General features: G+C 47.9%; 1 protein-coding gene across 1 annotated transcript in view; it reads right to left on the bottom strand.

Annotated features, from left to right (window-relative positions):
* RAB2A (RAB2A, member RAS oncogene family) overlaps positions 1–16,201 on the bottom strand; it is a 175,562-nt gene that overhangs the window by 67,738 nt on the left and 91,623 nt on the right. Inside the window, exons 4-5 of the mRNA XM_063923775.1 lie at positions 6,443–6,525; positions 5,729–5,821 (exon numbers count right to left, since the gene is read on the bottom strand). Of these exons, the coding sequence (XP_063779845.1) occupies positions 5,729–5,821; positions 6,443–6,525 (176 nt within the window). The remainder of the gene's footprint in view (positions 1–5,728; positions 5,822–6,442; positions 6,526–16,201) is intronic.

The following is a 16,201-nucleotide window of genomic DNA, read 5'->3' as shown; positions in this document are numbered from 1 at the left end:
AAACCATCAATTAGGTTACCTGACCATTTAGCGATGGCCCTAGTGACACAAGCAATAGTGGGTCTCCGGGCCGCCCCCGCCGCTGTGTATAAAGATTTGAGAGTGGTCTCAATCTTGCGGTCAGCCGCGTCTTAAGGACGCAGCCCCGGGAACTGGTAAGACCATCTTACGCAACAACCTGGACACCGATGCGTCCACAATCGTCGAGTTCTCCCATTTCTTCCTATCATCTAATGGAAAGGGAAAGGAAGAAATCAACCTTTTAGGGATCTGAAATTTCTTGTCAGGGTTTACCCAAGCCTCTTCAAAGAGGGCATTCAATTCCTTTGAAGCGGGAAAAGTAGTGGAGGATTTCTTTTTAGTATTAAAATAAGATTCCTCCTCTGTCCTGTGAGGAATGTGCAGGACAGTTCTGATAGCCCCTGAATCCCCAGTGACAGCACAGCACACTCCTCTCTCTCCCCATCCCCCCCCCCCCCCCCCCTCCCATCCCCACACATCCACTTCCTCCTCCTCTGGATCTGATGCATCAAGATCAGTATCATCATGCATGATTTGGGCCAGAGTACGCTTTTGTGGGCAAATGGCGAGGGCTTGAGACGCAGGCATGTGAGCTGAATCTTTATCAGGTCATCCATAGACTGCCGTAAGAATTGCGTCTCCTTCTCATTATGAGACAGTTTAGTGGAAATATTAGAAATCATCCCTTTTATGTAAGCTAACCATGGGGGTTCAGCCCCACTGGACTGGGAGTGAGCACTATCCTGGGTACAGGGCAGTGCGTCCCCATGGGATGAGAGACATTCCGCTGTACAAGAAACAGTCCCTGGACATGAATGTGAAGGGACACCCACAGACACCAGGTGAAAACACAGTATATGTAGGCAGGGTCTTCAGAGAGACACAGAAGTCAGAGCCAGCCACACAGCGCCCCTTTAGCAAAAGTGAAACTTAGCTGGGTCGCAAGAACTAACACCTCAGTAGTGCTTATAATCTTAACACTGCTCCCCCCACCCCCTTCACTAAGACCCCCTGGTACCGCTGAGGAGACTGAGTCCTTGTGGAGGAGCTGCGCTTCCCTGTGAATGCTGCCTGTATGAGCTACAGAGGGAAATGGCGCCGGAGAGCTGTAGGATCCGCTCTGACTGAAGCCCCGCCCCCCTGTAATGGCACGTGGCTTCCCGCATTTATTATACTGGCCTGAGGTAATATAATGTCCAACCAAGGGTCAAAACCCCTGTTAGATAGTTGTAGCCAGTGTGGGTATCAATGGTGGCTCAGCGCGCCCCTCACAGCGGGACACACTGCAGTGTGTGCCTTCTGAGCCCCCTGAAGCGCAGCCTGTACTCAGAGCTGCGCTCCCACCCTTGTGCAGTCATTCCCGCCGGCGACCCGCTAACCGGGACGCCGGCGCTGTACTCACCACTCTTCTGTCTTCAGGCTCTGTTAGGGGGTGGCGGCGTGTTGCGGGAGGGTACGATGCGCCGTGGTGTGGCTTGCGAATGGCTCCCTAAGGTGCTCAGTGTTCTGTCAGCAGAGAAACGGGACCATTAACTCTAAGGAAGTTGGGCCGTTCTACCCACTAAGTCCCACGAAGCAGTCAGACTTCTGTCAAAACAGACCTGACTGAAAAAAAACAACATTTAAATAAAGGTGGAAAACTCTTCAGGAGCTCTCCAAAGCGTGACCAGCTCCCCCGGGCACATTTTCTAAACTGAGTCTGGTAGGAGGGGCATAGAGGGAGGAGCTAGCCCACACTTGATTTCTTAAAGCACCCAAGGCTCCTAGTGGACCTGTCTATACCCCATAGAACTAATGTGGACCCCAGTATCCTCTAGGACGTAAGAGAAAATTAGTTGTGCTTTTAAACATATATACTTATTGAGTGCAAGACATGCTTCTACATTGGTGGTGTCTAAATTTTAAAAAGGCAGGATAGAAAACAAGTGCAAGTGGCCTCAGCATGTATAAAACACTTAAATGGAAAAAAAATAATTCTGATGGGAACACTTTCTATTGGTGACATAGGAAGTTGTGTTCTCAGCTGTGAACACTAGCTGTCTACCTTCATGCAATCTTTCATCTCAATACCTCTAATGAGATCTGCGAAGCGCAATTAGCAGTGACAGTGCTGCAAAGGCAATGAGGGGAGATGATGGGGCCGTTAGCTTACTGAAGGTCATGGTTCTTTCCTGCCTAGTAGTTCAAGGTCTGTGTTAATTAAAAAGAGTTTGCTTTATGTATAAATAATAATTCTGAAAATAACATTAAAAAAAACCCCACACACATTGAAAGCAGCATAGTATCTATCTCAAACCAAGATTATATACTTTTAAGTAAGGATTTAATGACATCCAATTAGAAAACTAAAATGATTTGCTTTATGACACTGCACCATATACATCTATGGGGGATATCCAATTATCCCCGGTAAAACATCGGGTCCGAAAAACAGCCGTTTTTCTGATGCGTCACCGTTTTTTGTTTTTTTTTTGTTTTTTTACAGGCTATCCAGATGGATCGCCTATAAAAAACAAACAAAAAAAACCCTCTTCTCCTGAAAACACACAGGTTCAGTGAAAGCTGTGTGTTTTTGTGTGAAACAGGCCCGTTTTCAGACGACAACGGGCTGTTTCCAGGGATTCTGCTTCGGCTGCCCCCAGTGGGACAATTAGCCCCGGTAATTTACCGGGGTTAATTGGATATCCCCATATATCTGTTATTACCCAGTTTTGTGTTATCACTGTTGTTCCAATTGTAAAGCGCAACGGAATTTGCTGCGCTATATAAGAAACGGTTACTAAATAATAAAATATGACTGAAAAAAAATGGTGTGGTATAGAAATCTTCACTGTCCAGATAGACAGTCATTAGGTCGGCAGGTACAAAATATTGACATGATGATGGTTGACAAGTTTTTTGGGTGTCATTTTGTAGGTTTAACCATATCAAAGCACAATCAATGGAAAGGTGTACACTTGCTGGCTTGCTTCGCTCGTCACGCTCTGGGTAAGGTTACTATTCCCAATTGCAGTCCACAATTTGTGTGCGTCAACCATTGTAATGTTGACCTTTTGTACTTGTCAACCTTTGAACATGTCAACCTTCTGAGAATGTTGACCATATGGGGTCAACCTATACACTGGAAGCCGGAAAATTTGCTTATAGACCAATTACAAATCTGTGTGTGGTCATCGCCTATCCAAAACGAATGGGGCTCTTGAGGTCATCATTGCTACCTCATCAGCTACAGATCTATGTAGTCTTATCTTTCTGAATAACCACGCTAATACATTTTTCATTACAGGAGTAGGGAGCGTGGAAGGGGGGCTGGGGTGGTGATAATGCACAAAGATAATTGGCCGGTCACATTTTACACAGGCCTTTCAGTAAATACTTCATTAGGACATAATGCAAGGTAGAAAGTCCTAGGGGTGCAGATGCAGACCCCTCTGAGTTCTCAGTGAGAAATACATACATGTTTTTTCAAAACAGGCAAGACTAGAATCTTGCACCGATAATCTCTACCCATTAACTCTGCTGCTTTAGTATTTCCTGTGGCTTTACGAGTGTCAAGGCTGTTATCAAACATACAATTTAATAACTATAGCCTTATTTTTGTTTAACTTAAACACCCATTTATTGTGATTTACATTAAAGCACCATGATGAAAATGTATTGATTCATTTTACTGAGATTAAGAGCAAAATGTGCGGCACTTTGTGCAGCTAGAGAGCCGTCCAATGTGGCTCTTGATTGCCTGTCACTGCTCTATAATCTGCTATAACATATTACATTACAGAAATTACATCTGCATAAGACACAAGGTATGGCCATAGCAAGGGCAAGATGAAATTGCTTACCGTCTTGCCAGCACGAGTACAATGCCTATCGATGGCATGTAACCACTGCATGTTAACTATTCATGCAATGGTTGTACTCAGGCGCATTGAGGCTCTCCTACAGACTTATAGTACCACCTTGTGGTGTCAGCAGCAGGAATGGCATCACCAAACATCAGAACAACCATCGGAATGAGGTGTATGGAATCAAGTGGAAACCATCAGGATGAAAACATCAATGGTTAAGTAACCATGAGTTACGGATGAGCATCCTCATTAGACACTGGCCTAAGGGCTGAAACACACACTCCGGTTTCTCCCGGATGGCAAAAAGCCGGACAAAGTTTGTCCGGCTTTTTGCCATCCGGGAGAAACCGGCAGAGTCTCGCACACAGGACGGCTTTGAGCCGTGTGTGATGCTGTGCGCATGCGCAGCATCAGACACGGCTTCCGAAAAAAACGTTGTGTGTGAAAGCTCCCCTTCACACACATGGTTTACTGGCTGCAAACACGGCCCGGCGCCCACCCGGCCGCCGGACCTTCCAGTGGTGAGACCCGGCTGCAACCCGGCAGCCGGGCCGGGGCCGTGCAGTGTGAAGGGACCCTAGCCCTCACACTGTTAACTACAATGCCGGCACGGGAAAAAGCCGTCCGGCTTTTTCCCGGCCGGCAATAGCCGGGTAGTGTGTTTCAGCCCTAAGGAGCACTCAAAGGCTTTCCATCTAGGCGGAAAGCTTGCAGATGAGCAGTATGTCCTAAGACTAACTAGCAAGACACAAAAACCCACCAGACATCATACTTTTATGAAATAAAGAATATATCTCTTAAAAAAACAATACAGACAGAATTTATTTTGTAAAATGTATGATAAGCATCCGTGGGTTGTCTGAACTGCAAGCCCTTGGTTACCGTACTTTTCTACAGTCAGGTCATGTATATCAAAGCATAATGTGTGTGTAGCATTATACCAATGCTATAAAACCAAACACACAATACATATTGTTTCCAGGGATCGGGTATGATATACCAGCAGGCGGGATGCCGGCTGTCAGTATATTGGAAAGCAGTAAATGATGCCAGCACTCTTCTGATAGAGCAGATGCTGTAATACTAGGTACACACTAGTAGATATATCTGCAAATTACTTGATCTGCAGATGTATCTATGGAGGGACAAGGCAGTGTGTTGAGCATACACACTGCCTGATCCGTCAAGACTGACATCAGGAACTGGGCGTGCGTTTACATGCGCACGCCCAGTTCAGCTATCAATCACACATAGCAATGCACCAATATATCAGTAGATATATTGGTCATCGGCTGTGCTGTAGGGCCGACGTGATATATCTTAACGAGGGCGTTCACAGACATATCGATCGTACACACTGGCTGATAGACCCACAATATATCCGGCTGTTCAATAGAACGGCGGATATATCAGCCAATGTGTACGTACCTTAAGTCACAGCTGACAATGGCAGTCAGGGGTCACAGAAAGATGCCAGGACCAGCTACATCTGGTTTCCAACACCCCAATCACAGCTTAAAACCGTCAAAGTGAACACTCTGCGCTGATTTTCCTTAAAGCAGGAAATCCTGGGATGAAATTCCAGGGGTGTCAAAAACTTTTTCTCCAGCAGAGGGCATTTACAGGGCAGCAATGGAGAGACTTGTATCAGGAAAGCGGTGGGAAAGTACCCTAATATACCAAGATAAAGCCTTCTCTCCCCCCCTTTTGGTATATAAACACATTTTGAGTTATTACAGATGCAATGGATGTTTAACAAATCTAAAAACTGGTTTGATCATGAAAGGGGGAGATAATAGTATTAATAAAAGAGCAACAATAGAAAAATAATATCATCACAAACATCCATGTAAATTTACCTTTTATTGGCAATTAGCATAATCACCATGTTTGAATTTGAGTGTTGGCGAGCGTCTTCAAGCCAGGTTGTCAGATGGTTGAATGTGTCTCTCCTAGGCACAGAAACATAAGGCAAACTGTTAATATAACGTGGTACTTTAACACATACTTTTTTTTTTTCTCCTTCCATCAAGCAACCATGGGTTTGGAAATAGCACACCCTACTAAACAAGATGGCCGTGTGGTTAGAACTGTCCTTGAGCTATTCTCCTTTTTGAGTGTAACCCTTTCAGAATTTACTGCGACATACTGGCTACCAATTTTACAAAGGATGCTCAAAAATTCACAAATGATGCTTTTATAAAGGATGCTCAAAATAAGAATTCTACCAGTTTTTTTTTTTGTTTTGTTTTTTTAAATCCTGGTTCTCGGCAACCCCCAACAGGTCAGGTCTTGTGAACTTCTTAATTCATGCACAGGTGAGTAAATCTATTTAGCTGGGTCAGTAATTATCCCAACTGCTTCCAACTCCTGAGCTAACTGGGTGTAATTGAGGGTTGGTACTGTTGTAAAATGAAGTGTAAGTGGCACCTGTGGAAGAAGTGCACCTATAAAAATCCACAAGGAGCTTAATTAGACACCAGCATGACAGAGTGAGGCACAACGGCTCCCCCTCTTGCCTATATGCAGTAACTTGCAGGGAGGGATTAAAAGTCTGGGACAAAAACACTCACCTTGTAATATCATAAACTAATAAAGCACCGGCTGCACCTCTGTAATATGATCGCGTGATGGAGCGAAACGATTCCTGACCGGCCTAAAAGAGAGCGAGAGCACACTAGATATCAACAAAGAGAATTTTCTGTATAAAATATGCTGCTTCTATTTAACATTTACTGGTTTTGAGAGTACAAATAAACCCCCAAAAATGCAGAGGCTTGTGGATGTAAAGAAGAATAATGCCGCCCCTCTCAAAGATCTGTAGCTACCCCTAAAGCTCCTAACCAGGAAAATTAAATATTGGGCAAAAAATAACTTTACTCACCGGTAATTCTATTTCTCGTAGTCCGTAGTGGATGCTGGGGACTCCGTAAGGACCATGGGGATTAGCGGCTCCGCAGGAGACTGGGCACTCTATAGAAAGATTTCGGACTATCTGGTGTGCACTGGCTCCTCCCCCTATGACCCTCCTCCAAGCCTCAGTTAGGAACTGTGCCCGGAAGAGCTGACACAATAAGGAAGGATTATTGAATCCCGGGTAAGACTCATACCAGCCACACCAATCACACCATATAACACGTGATAGGAACCCCGGTTAACAGTATGATAACAAATGGAGCCTCTGAAGAGATGGCTCACCACAAAACCCGATGTTTGTAACAATAACTATGTACAGGTATTGCAGACAATCCGCACTTGGGATGGGCGCCCAGCATCCACTACGGACTACGAGAAATAGAATTACCGGTGAGTAAATTCTTATTTTCTCTGACGTCCTAGTGGATGCTGGGGACTCCGTAAGGACCATGGGGATTATACCAAAGCTCCCAAACGGGCGGGAGAGTGCGGATGACTCTGCAGCACCGAATGAGAGAACTCCAGGTCCTCCTCAGCCAGGGTATCAAATTTGTAGAATTTTGCAAACGTGTTTGCCCATGACCAAGTAGCTGCTCGGCAAAGTTGTAAAGCCGAGACCCCTCGGGCAGCCGCCCAAGATGAGCCCACCTTCCGTGTGGAATGGGCTTTTACAGATTTAGGCTGCGGTAAGCCTACCGCAGAATGCGCCAGCTGAATAGTACTACAAATCCAGCGCGCAATAGACTGCTTAGAAGCAGGAGCACCCAGCTTGGTGGGTGCATACAGGATAAACAGCGAGTCAGTTTTTCTGACTCCAGCCGTCCTGGAAACATACATTTTCAGGGCCCTGACTACGTCCAGCAACTTGGAATCCTCCAAGTCCCTAGTAGCCGCAGGCACCACAATAGGTTGGTTCAAGTGAAAAGCTGAGACCACCTTTGGGAGAAACTGAGGACGAGTCCTCAATTCTGCCCTATCCATATGGAAAATCAGATAAGGGCTTTTACAAGACAAAGCCGCCAATTCTGAAACCCGCCTGGCTGACGCCAGGGCCAACAGCATGACCACTTTCCACGTGAGATATTTTAAATCCACAGTCTTAAGTGGTTCGAACCAATGTGATTTTAGGAATGCCAAAACCACATTGAGATCCCAAGGTGCCACTGGGGGCACAAAAGGAGGCTTAATATGCAGAACTCATTTGACAAAAGTCTGAACTTCAGGCAGTGAAGCCAGTCCTTTCTGGAAGAAAATCGACAGAGCCGAAATCTGGACCTTTATGGACCCCAAATTGAGGCCCAACGTCACCCCTGCTTGCAGGAAGTGCAGGAATCGACCCAGTTGAAATTCCTCCGTCGGGGCCTTCATGGCCTCACCTTCAGGATCCGGTGTTCAACCGCCATGCCGTCAAACGCAGCCGCGGTAAGTCTTGGAACAGACAGGGTCCCTGCTGCAGCAGGTCTTGTCTGAGCGGCAGAGGCCAAGGGTCCTCTGCAAGCATCTCTTGAAGTTCCGGGTATCAAGCTCTTCTTGGCCAATCCGGAACCACGAGTATGGTTTTCACTCCTTGCCTTCTTATTATTCTCAGTACCTTTGGTATGAGAGGTAGAGGAGGAAACACATAAACCGACTGGTACACCCATGGTGTCACTAGAGCGTCCACCGCTATCGCCTGAGGGTCTCTTGACCGGGCGCAATATCTTTTCAACTTCTTGTTGAGGCGGGACGCCATCATGTCTACCTGTGGTTTTTCCCACCGGTTGACCAGCATTTGGAAGACTTCTGGATGAAGTCCCCATTCTCCCGGGTGGAGGTCGTGCCTGCTGAGGAAGTCTGCTTCCCAGTTGTCCACTCCCGGAATGAACACTGCTGTCAGTGCTAACACATGATTCTCTGCCCATCTGAGAATCCTTGTGGCTTCTGCCATAGCCCTCCTGCTTCTCGTGCCGCCCTGTCTGTTTACATGGGCGACCGCCGTGATGTTGTCTGACTGGATCAGTACCGGCTGGTTTTGAAGCAGGGGTCTTGCCTGGCTTAGGGCATTGTAAATGGCCCTTAGCTCCAGGATATTTATGTGAAGAGAAATCTCCTGATTTGACCACAGTCCTTGGAAATTTCTTCCCTTTGTGACTGCCCCCCCAGCCCCGAAGGCTGGCATCCGTGGTCACCAGGACCCAGTCCTGTATTCCGAATCTGCGGCCCTCTAGTAGATGAGCCCTCTGCAGCCACCACAGCAGCGACACCCTGGTTCTGGAAGATAGGGTTTTCCGCTGTTGCATCTGGAGATGGGACCCGGACCATTTGTCCAACAGGTCCCACTGGAACGTCCTTCCGTGGAACCTTCCGAATGGAATTGCTTCGTATGAAGCTACCATTTTTCCCAGGACTCGTGTGCATTGATGTACCGACACTTTTCCTGGTTTTAGGATGTCTCTGACCAGAGATGACAATTCCTCGGCTTTTTCCAGTGGAAGAAACACTCTTTTCTGGTCTGTGTCCAGAATCATTCCCAGGAACAGAAGACGTGTCGTCGGGACCAGCTGTGACTTTGGAATATTGAGAATCCAGCCGTGCTGTTGTAGCACTTCCCGAGAAAGTGCCACCCCCACTATCAACTGTTCTTTGGACCTCGCCTTTATCAGGAGATCGTCCAAGTACGGGATAATTAAAACTCCCTTCTTGCGAAGGAGTATCATCATTTCGGCCATTACCTTGGTAAAGACCCTCGGTGCCGTGGATAACCCAAACGGCAGCGTCTGGAACTGATCATGACAGTCTTGTACCACAAATCTGAGGTACTCCTGGTGCGGAGGGTAAATGGGGACATGCAGGTACGCATCCTTGATGTCCAGGGAGACCATGTAATCCCCTTCCTCCAGGCTCGCAATAACCGCCCTGAGCGATTCCATCTTGAACTTGAACCTTTTGATATAAGTGTTCAAGTCTTTTAAATTTAAGATGGGTCTCAACGAACCGTCCGGTTTCGGTACCACAAACATTGTGGAGTAGTAACCCTTTCCTTGCTGAAGGAGGGGTACCTTGACAATCACTTTCTGTGAATACAGTTTTTGAATAGCCACCAACACTGCCTCCCTGGCAGAGGGAGTTGCCGGCAAGGCAGATTTTAGGAAACGGCGGGGGGGAGACGTCTCGAATTCCAGCCTGTACCCCTGAGATACTACTTGAAGGACCCAGGGAACCACTTGTGAGAGAGCCCACTGTGTGCTGAAAAACCTGAGACGTGCCCCCACCGTTCCCGGTTCCGCCTGAGCAGCCCCAGCGTCATGCTGTATACTTACCGGACGCAGGGGAGGACTTCTGCTCCTGGGAACTAGCTGTGTGCTGCAGCTTTTTCCCCCTTCCTCTGCCCCTCGGCAGAAAGGATGAGCCTCTAGCCCTCTTATTTTTCTGGGGCCGAAAGGACTGTACCTGATAATACGGTGCTTTCTTTTGCTGTGGGGTAGCCTGTGGCAAAAAAGTCGATTTCCCAGCAGTAGCTGTGGAAACGAGGTCTGAAAGACCTTCCCCAAAAAGTTCCACCCCTTTATAGGGTAAAACTTCCATGTGCCGCTTGGAGTCGGCATCACCTGACCATTGCCTAGTCCATAACCCCCGTCTGGCGGCAACGGACATAGCGCTTATTTTTGATGCCAGCCGGCAAATATCCCTCTGTGCATCACGCATGTATAAGACCGCGTCTTTTATATGGTCAATCGTTAGCAAAATATTGTCCCTATCCATGGTATCAATGTTTTCCGACAGGGAGTCTGACCACGCAGCTGCAGCACTGCACATCCAAGCTGATGCAATAGCGGGTCTCAATATAATGCCAGTGTGTGTGTATATAGCTTTTACGGTACTTTCCTGCTTTCTATCAGCAGGTTCTTTTAGGGCGGCCGTATCCGGAGATGGTAGTGCCACCTTCTTTGATAAGCGTGTCAGCGCTTTATCTACCCTAGGGGGTGTTTCCCAGCGTGACCTATCCTCTGGCGGGAAAGGGTACGCAGACATTAACCGTTTAGAAATGATCAATTTCTTATCTGGGGAAGTCCACGCTTCCTCACACCTCATTTAATTCGTCAGATGCAGGAAAAAATAAGATTTTACTTACCAATAAATCTATTTCTCGTAGTCCGTAGTGGATGCTGGGGACTCAGTCAGGACCATGGGGATTAGCGGCTCCGCAGGAGACAGGGCACAAAACTAAAGCTTTAGGATCAGGTGGTGTGTACTGGCTCCTCCCCCTATGACCCTCCTCCAAGCCTCAGTTAGGATACTGTGCCCGGACGAGCGTACACAATAAGGAAGGATATTGAATCCCGGGTAAGACTCATACCAGCCACACCAATCACACCGTATAACTTGTGATCTAAACCCAGTTAACAGTATGACAAACGTAGGAGCCTCTGAACAGACGGCTCACAACAATAACAACCCGATTTTTTTGTAACAATAACTATATACAAGTATTGCAGACAATCCGCACTTGGGATGGGCGCCCAGCATCCACTACGGACTACGAGAAATAGATTTATCGGTAAGTAAAATCTTATTTTCTCTGACGTCCTAAGTGGATGCTGGGGACTCCGTCAGGACCATGGGGATTATACCAAAGCTCCCAAACGGGCGGGAGAGTGCGGATGACTCTGCAGCACCGAGTGAGAACTCCAGGTCCTCCTCAGCCAGGGTGTGCCCCTGACCAAGTAGCAGCTCGGCAAAGTTGTAAAGCCGAGACCCCTCGGGCAGTCGCCCAAGATGAGCCCACCTTCCTTGTGGAATGGGCATTTATATATTTTGGCTGTGGCAGTCCTGCCACAGAATGTGCAAGCTGAATTGTACTACACATTCAACTAGCAATCGTCTGCTTAGAAGCAAGAGCACCCAGTTTTTTGGGTGCATACAGGATAACAGCAAGTCAGTTTTCCTGACTCCAGCCGTCCTGGAAATCTATATTTACAGGGCCCTGACAACATCTAGCAACTTGGAGTCCTCCAAGTCTCTAGTAGCCGCAGGTACCACAATAAGCTGGTTCAGATGAAACGCTGACACCACCTTAGGGAGAAACTGGGGACGAGTCCGCAGCTCTGCCCTGTCCGAATGGACAATCAGATATGGGCTTTTGTGAGACAAAGCCGCCAATTCTGACACTCGCCTGGCCGAGGCCAGGGCCAACATCATGGTCACTTTCCATGTGAGATATTTCAAAACCACAGATTTGAGCGGTTTAAACCAACGTGATTTGAGGAATCCCAGGACTACGTTGAGATCCCACAGTGCCACTGGAGGCACAAAAGGGGGTTGTATATGCAGTACTCCCTTGTCAAATTTCTGGACTTCAGGAACTGAAGCCAATTCTTTCTGGAAGAAAATCGACAGGGCCGAAATTTGAACCTTAATGGACCCCAATTTGAGGCCCATAGACACTCCTGTTTGCAGGAAATGCAGGAATCGACCGAGTTGAAATTTCTTCGTGGGGCCTTCCTGGCCTCACACCACGCAACATATTTTCGCCACATGTGGTGATAATGTTGTGCGGTCACCTCCTTCCTGGCTTTGAGCAGGGTAGGAATGACCTCTTCCGGAATGCCTTTTTCCCTTAGGATCCGGCGTTCAACCGCCATGCCGTCAAACGCAGCCGCGGTAAGTCTTGGAACAGACATGGTACTTGCTGAAGCAAGTCCCTTCTTATCGGCAGAGGCCCTGAGTCCTCTGTGAGCATCTCTTGAAGTTCCAGGTACCAAGTCTTTCTTGGCCCATCCGGAGCCACGAGTATAGTTCTTACTCCTCTACGTCTTATAATTCTCAGTATCTTTGGTATGAGAAGCAGAGGAGGGAACACATACACCGACTGGTACACCCATGGTGTTACCAGAACGTCCACAGCTATTGCCTGAGGGTCTCTTGACCTGGCGCAATACCTGTCCAGTTTTTTGTTCAGGCGGGACGCCATCATGTCCACCTTTGGTCTTTCCCAACGGTGCACAATCATGTGGAAAAAACTTCTCAATGAAGTCCCCACTCTCCCGGGTGGAGGTCGTGCTGAGGAAGTCTGCTTCCCAGTTGTCCACTCCCGGAATGAAAACTGCTGACAGTGCTATCACATGATTTTCCGCCCAGCGAAGAATCCTTGCAGTTTCTGCCATTGTCCTCCTGCTTCTTGTGCCGCCCTGTCTGTTTACGTGGGCGACTGCCGTGATGTTGTCCCACTGGATCAATACCGGCTGACCTTGAAGCAGAGGTCTTGCTAAGCTTAGAGCATTGTAAATTGCTCTTAGCTCCAGTATATTTATGCGGAGAGAAGTCCCCAGACTTGATCACACTCCCTGGAAATTTTTTCCCTGTGTGACTGCTCCCCAGCCTTTCAAGCTGGAATCCGTGGTCACCAGGACCCAGTCCTGAATGCATAACTGTGGCCCTTTAGTAGATGAGCACTCTGCAGCCACCACAGAAGAGACACCCTTGTCCTTGGAGACAGGGTTATCCGCTGATGCATCTGAAGATGCGATCCGGACCATTTGTCCAGCAGATCCCACTGAAAAGTTCTTGCGTGAAATCTGCCGAATGGAATCGCTTTGTAAGAAGCCACCATTTTTCCCAGGACCCTTGTGCCATGATGCACTGACACTTTTCCTGGTTTTTGGAGGTTCCTGACTAGCTCGGATAACTCCCTGGCTTTCTCCTCCGGGAGAAACACCTTTTTCTGGACTGTGTCCAGAATCATCCCTAGGGACAGCAGACGTGTCGTCGGAGACAGCTGCGATTTTGGAATATTTAGAATCCACCCGTGCTGTCGTAGAACTACTTGAGATAGTGCTACTCAGACCTCCAACTGTTCTCTGGACCTTGCCCTTATCAGGAGATCGTCCAAGTAAGGGATAATTAAGACGCCTTTTCTTTGAAGAAGAATCATCATTTCGGCCATTACCTTGGTAAAGACCCGGGGTGCCGTGGACAATCCAAACGGCAGCGTCTGAAACTGATAGTGACAGTTTTGTACCACGAACCTGAGGTACCCTTTGTGAGAAGGGCAAATTTGGACATGGAGGTAAGCATCCTTGATGTCCAGGGACACCATATAGTCCCCTTCTTCCTGGTTCGCTATCACTGCTCTGAGTGACTCCATTTAGAATAGGTCTCACCGAGCCGTCTGGCTTCAGTACCACAATATAGTGTGGAATAATACCCCTTTACTTGTTGTAGGAGGGGTACTTTGATTATCACCTGCTGGGAATACAGCTTGTGAATTGTTTCCAATACTGCCTCCCTGTCGGAGGTAGACGTTGGTAAAGCAAACTTCAGGAACCTGCGAGGGGGAGACGTCTCGAATTTCCAATCTGTACCCCTGGGATACTACTTGTAGGATCCAGGGGTCCACTTGCGAGTGAGCCCACTGCGTGCTGAAACTCTTGAGACGACCCCCCACCGCACCTGTTTGTATGGCCCCAGCGTCATGCTGAGGACTTGGCAGAAGCGGTGGAAGGCTTCTGTTCCTGGGAATGGGCTGCCTGCTGCAGTCTTCTTCCCTTACCTCTATCCCTGGGCAGATATTATGGGGACGAAATGGACTGAGGCTGAAAAGACTATGTCTTTTTCTGCTGAGATGTGACTTGGGGTAAAAAAGGTGGATTTTCTAGCTGTTGCCGTGGCCACCAGGTCCGATGGACCGACCCCAAATAACTCCTCCCCTTTATACGGCAATACTTCCATGTGCCGTTTGGAATCTGCATCACCTGACCACTGTCGTGTCCATAAACATCGTCTGGCAGATATGGACATCGCACTTACTCTTGATGCCAGAGTTTCGCATATATAGAAATGCATCTTTTAAATGCTCTATAGTCAATAAAATACTGTCCCTGTCAAGGGTATCAATATTTCCAGTCAGGGAATCCGACCAAGCCACCCCAGCGCTGCCCATCCAGGCTGAGGCGATCGCTGGTCGCAGTATAACACCAGTATGTGTGTATATACTTTTTAGGATATTTTCCAACCTCCTATCAGTTGGCTCCTTGAGGGCGTCCGTATCTGGAGACGGTAACGCCACTTGTTTTTATAAGCGTGAGCGCCTTATCCACCCTAAGGTGCGTTTCCCAACGCGCCATAACTTCTGGCGGGAAAGGGTATACCGCCAATAATTTTCTATCGGGGGAAACCCACGCATCATCACACACTTCATTTAATTTATCTGATTCAGCAAAAACCACATGTAGTTTTTTCACACTCCACATAATACCCTTTTTTGTGGTACTTGTAGTATCAGAAATATGTAACATCTCCTTCATTGCCCTTAACAAGTAACGTGTGGCCCTAAAGGAAAATACGTTTGTTTCTTCACCGTCGACACTGGAGTCAGTGTCCGTGTCTGTGTCGACCGACTGAGGTAAAAGGACGTTTTAACGCCCCTGACGGTGTTTTAGACGCCTGGACAGGTACTAATTGGTTTGCCGGCCGTCTCATGTCGTCAACCGACCTTGCAGCGTGTTGACATTATCACGTAATTCCTTAAATAAGCCATCCATTCCGGTGTCGACTCCCTAGAGAGTGACATCACCATTACCGGCAATTGCTCCGCCTCCTCACCAACATCGTCCTCATACATGTCGACACACAAGTACCGACACACAGCACACACACAGGGAATGCTCTGATAGAGGACAGGACCCCACTAGCCCTTTGGGGAGACAGAGGGAGAGTTTGCCAGCACACACCAAAAACGCTATATTATACAGGGACAACCTTTATATAAGTGTTTTTCCCTTATAGCATTTTAATATATATATATATACATATCGCCAAATAAGTGCCCCCCCTCTCTGTTTTAACCCTGTTTCTGTAGTGCAGTGCAGGGGAGAGCCTGGGAGCCTTCCCACCAGCATTTCTGTGAGGGAAAATGGCGCTGTGTGCTGAGGAGAATAGGCCCCGCCCCCTTTTCGGCGGGCTTCTTCTCCCGTTTTTCTGAGACCTGGCAGGGGTTAAATACATCCATATAGCCTCCAGGGGCTATATGTGATGTATTTTTAGCCAGAATAAGGTATTATACATTGCTGCCCAGGGCGCCCCCAGCAACGCCCTGCACCCTCCGTGACCGTTGGTGTGAAGTGTGTGACAACAATGGCGCACAGCTGCAGTGCTGTGCGCTACCTTCATGAAGACTGAAAAGCCTTCTGCCGCCGGTTTCTGGACCTTCAATCTTCAGCATCTGCAAGGGGGGTCGGCGGCGCGGCTCCGGGACGAACCCCAGGGTGAGACCTGTGTTCAGACTCCCTCTGGAGCTAATGGTGTCCAGTAGCCTAAGAAGCCAATCCATCCTGCACGCAGGTGAGTTGAACTTCTCTCCCCTAAGTCCCTCGATGCAGTGAGCCTGTTGCCAGCAGGACTCACTGAAAATAAGAAACCTAAAAACTTTTTCTAAGCAG

The sequence above is a fragment of the Pseudophryne corroboree genome, chromosome 5, assembly GCF_028390025.1.
Source record: "Pseudophryne corroboree isolate aPseCor3 chromosome 5, aPseCor3.hap2, whole genome shotgun sequence".
In the NCBI taxonomy this organism is placed as follows: Eukaryota; Metazoa; Chordata; class Amphibia; order Anura; family Myobatrachidae; genus Pseudophryne; species Pseudophryne corroboree.
Note: the sequence above shows the minus strand (reverse complement) of the source record. Positions and strands in the feature narration are given on the sequence as shown.